The sequence below is a fragment of the Dendrobium catenatum genome, unplaced genomic scaffold, assembly GCF_001605985.2.
Source record: "Dendrobium catenatum unplaced genomic scaffold, ASM160598v2 original_scaffold_225885, whole genome shotgun sequence".
NCBI lineage: Eukaryota > Viridiplantae > Streptophyta > Magnoliopsida > Asparagales > Orchidaceae > Dendrobium > Dendrobium catenatum.
Genome location: NW_021544294.1, coordinates 68,771 through 72,774, shown reverse-complemented (window position 1 = coordinate 72,774; position 4,004 = coordinate 68,771). Strand labels below are relative to the sequence as shown.

Below are 4,004 nucleotides of genomic sequence, written 5' to 3'. Positions count from 1 at the left end.
TGTTACCATATTTTGAGGATTGTTTTGAGTCTTGCAAGAACCTCATCACATTAGCATTGTCTCCTTTAATAATAATGCACTTATATTTGAACATCCAATACTTTATCACTTCCTTGATTGATTGAGTAGCAAGAAGCTCCATAGTAGAAATATCTCAATGAACATAAGGTTTGCCAAATGCCAATAGAAATCTACCTTGGTGATCACGAACCACACCACCATTTCACGCTTTAAAAGAAGGTAGAAGGGAAGCATCCACATTGAATTTAAGCCAATTAGGTGGAGGGGGATGCCAATGGATATTGGACAGCCATGAAGGCTGGTTAGCACCCCATTTACCCGAGAAATTAATAGATCTTTGAGCCATAGTTGATGAATAGCTCACTGCATGAGCACCAATATTCATTGAGTTGTCTTCTTTACCATTATGAATCAAATTATTCCTACATTTCCAAGAGAAGAAAGTCACATTGCAATAAAGGTTAACGATGAATGAGCATTGATTATAAAACCAGTTGATATATTCCAGTAATGAATCAAAAACATGAATATGAAAGCCCCACTTTTCAATTTGCAGAAAAACTTCCTTCAATTTTTTACTTCTAGCCGTTACATGGTTTAAATATTCATCTTCAAAACAATCTCTCGGGCATAGAATCCAGTTAAGCAATCTTTTATAAACCAGTAGCTTCTTAGTGGGAATGGCATCACTGAAAATCCTCCACAAAACATTTTCCACCCTTGGATTCAGCTTTGCTTTTTTAATCCAGCACCAATAATTTCTACAGCCCATATAATTGACAGATTTTTCAAGTAACAAACCAAAAATTGATTTACCACATAATTGATGCATGAGTTCTCTCTTGTCTTCAGATGAATCGGTGTTAATCTTAATTTTACCAATAGCATCCTCATTCCATCTACCATTACTGATTAAATTAGAAACAAGAAAACTGCTATCATCATGTGGAATAACAAAGGTTGGCCAATTGTTTAAGCTCTTGTCCAGTATCCAAGTGTCATTGAAAACGTCAATGTTAATCCCATTGACAACATTCCATCTAATAATTTGTTTAAGAGAATTACCTCCATCTGATAAAATCTTCCATGAAGCAGTTCCACTCTCCTTGAAACTCCAACCAGAATACTTCCATATTTTGGAAATAGAATTCTGTGAAGCAGAGAATCCTTGTCTTCCATATATTTCCATGCCAATTTTCCTCTCAAGGGTCCAATGATACTAAAGCAAGAGTGGAGTCCTCTTCCTCCATAAGCCATTGGTAAGCATATTAAGTTCCAATTTACATAGTGAATGCCATTATTACCATTAGATTTATTCCATATAAAATTTCTGCAAATTTTATCAATTTCATCAAGCACGCTCTTAGGAACTAAAGATTTTGTACAATGGAATATAATGAATGATAAAAGAGTAGATTTAGACAACAAGATCTTCCATGCTAAAGAAATAATCCTTCCTCCCCAAATGTTTCTCATCTTCAAGGCTTTATCAATGATAAATTGGAAATCTTCTTCAGATAGTCTTCTGGTGGCTAACTTTATTCCAATATAAGTTAATTCTTTTGCTGTTTTGAATCCCATGATGCGACCAATAGATTTCTTCAACCTTCTATTAACCATCTTCCCAAAGATCATGCTAGATTTGTTGAAGATGATACAAAGGCCAGACCATTCACAGAATTTCTCCAAAACATAATTAACATCCTTAACATTTTTAATTTGGTTTCCGAGAAGATGATCACATCATCCGTATACAACATGTGAGAAAGTATTGGACCCTTAGAGCACAATCGAATTCCAATATTGTCTTCTCTTTGTTTCAAAGCATTTGAAAGAAGTTGAGAACATAGAATATAAAGAAAAGGAGACAAGGGACAACCTTGTCTAAAGCCACTCTTGCCTTCAATCAAACGAGAGAGATTGCCATTGATAAGTATTGAAAATTTTGAATCTTGAATACATTCCAAAATAAGACTTGAGAATTTGGTTAGGAAAGCTAAAATACTTCAAGGCTTTCCTTAAGTTAGGCCAACCCATAGAATCAAAGGCTTGTTCCATGTCTATTTTGAAAGAAACCAAACCTTTAGTAGAATGAGAATGTCTAAATTTATGCATGTCCTCTTGTGCAATTAGCACTTGATCTGATAAAGATCTACCTTTCAAAAATGCTGCTTGTTCTTCAGAGATTAATTTAGGGAGGAAAGAAGACTTTCTATTCATTAAAACTTTTGCCACCACTTTATAGACCGTGTTACATAAGCTAATAGGTCTATAATTGGAAGAAACTAAAAGATTAGAGACTTTAGGAATAAGAACTATAATAGTTTCCTTCCAATTAGAATCCATAATAGAAGACTCCAAAAAAGCAGTAATAGCATTCCAAAAGTCAAATTTAATAATATCCCAATAAGGTTTAAGAAAGGAGAAGGTAATAATGTTATTTCCACTTTGCATGATTACATCCTCAACTTCTTTAACCAAGAAGGATTTTTCTAGCAAAAATCTGTCTCCATCATCAAGAGTTTGCCAGATAATAGGCCAATTATCCATATTGCAATCTTTATTCCAGCAAACAGCTGAAGTAATTGATCAACACTTCTTCAATACAATGTTGATCCTCAACAATCACTCCATTGTCATTTTTAATCTTTGAAATAAAGTTTGAATTCCTTCTTGCCGAAGCAAAAGTTTGGAAAAATTTGGAATTGCGATCACCTTCCGTCATCCACTTAACCTTTGCTCTTTATCTCCACCAAGTCTACAATCTAGCAAGAGTAAAATTAAGCTCTTCCACTTTAACTTTGAGTGCCCAGCTATCATGTTCTGAAAGAAATCCATCTTCCACCTCTTTCATTTGAAATTCTTCAATTTGTTTTAGGAGATCTCCTTTCAAAGTGAATAAGATTTCATTTTTGCTTTACTCCAATAGAATAGAGCCTTTAGAGTCTTCTTCATCTTAATATTAAGAATATGAGAAAAGTTACCTTCACATCTTCTATTCCAAATGCTTTTTACAACTGCTGCCGAAGCCTTGCTAGAAACCCAAATGTCTTCAAACCTCAAAACTTTCTTGGAAGCATGGTGAATTGTGAGATTTAGGAGGATAGGACAATGATCAGAGGGCACACGAGCCAAATGTCTAACCACAAAATGATTAGAAGAGTTCAAAGCAACAGAATTTAAAAGGCATCTATCAAGCCTCTCAAGGATTTGATCAACTCCAATTTGATTGTTGCACCAAGTAAATTTTGGTCCCACATAGCCAATATCATGAAAATCATGATTTGATATGAAATTCTTCATCTCTTTAGGTCCAAGTGAAAACTTAAATCTTTTCCCTCCTCTCTTATCTTCTTTATAAAGAATACAATTAAAGTCACCTCCTATCACCATATTCATTTCATTGGAAGAATGAAATACCAAACTTTCCCAAAGACTTCTTCTTTTATAAACATCCTTGTTACCATAGATAGTGGCGATCCTCCATTTGCATAAGTTTGGTATCTCAAATCTCCAACAATAAGTTGTGAAGAAGCCTCCAACAAATGAAATCCAGCATAATTAAATTTCCATAACAAAAGGATTCTCCTGACAATCCTTCAGAAGGAACTTGAACAAAATCCCAATCACTTCCAATAAGATGATCAACATCCTTTCTGTCAAAATAGGAAATTTTAGTCTCCAAGAGACCATTGAAGAACACCCCTTGCTCCTTAACCACCTCCTTTAAGTATAGAGAAGCCCTCCTTTTTCTAGCTCCTCTACAATTCCAAAATAAAGTTGAAGAGTTTATAGATTAAGAGGGGATGAAGTCCCCGCATTAAATTCTTCCTTGCTTTTATAAACTGCATCTAATCTTCTAATCCTTAGTACCAAATTAATAGGCCTCAAGTTTTTCAGTTGCTTAGAACCCCTCTTCTTAATATTGGAAGAAGAATCTTCCTTAAATTCAATGTTTTCCTTCATTTCCTTGATAATAGTCT

General features: G+C 34.4%; 1 protein-coding gene across 1 annotated transcript; it reads right to left on the bottom strand.

Annotated features, from left to right (window-relative positions):
* Positions 1–223: 223 nt before the first annotated feature.
* LOC110109576 lies at positions 224–1,210 on the bottom strand. The gene has a single exon (XM_020840720.2). The coding sequence runs from the start codon at positions 1,208–1,210 to the stop codon at positions 224–226; it is 987 nt and encodes a 328-aa protein (XP_020696379.2).
* Between the last annotated feature and the right edge of the window lie 2,794 nt (positions 1,211–4,004).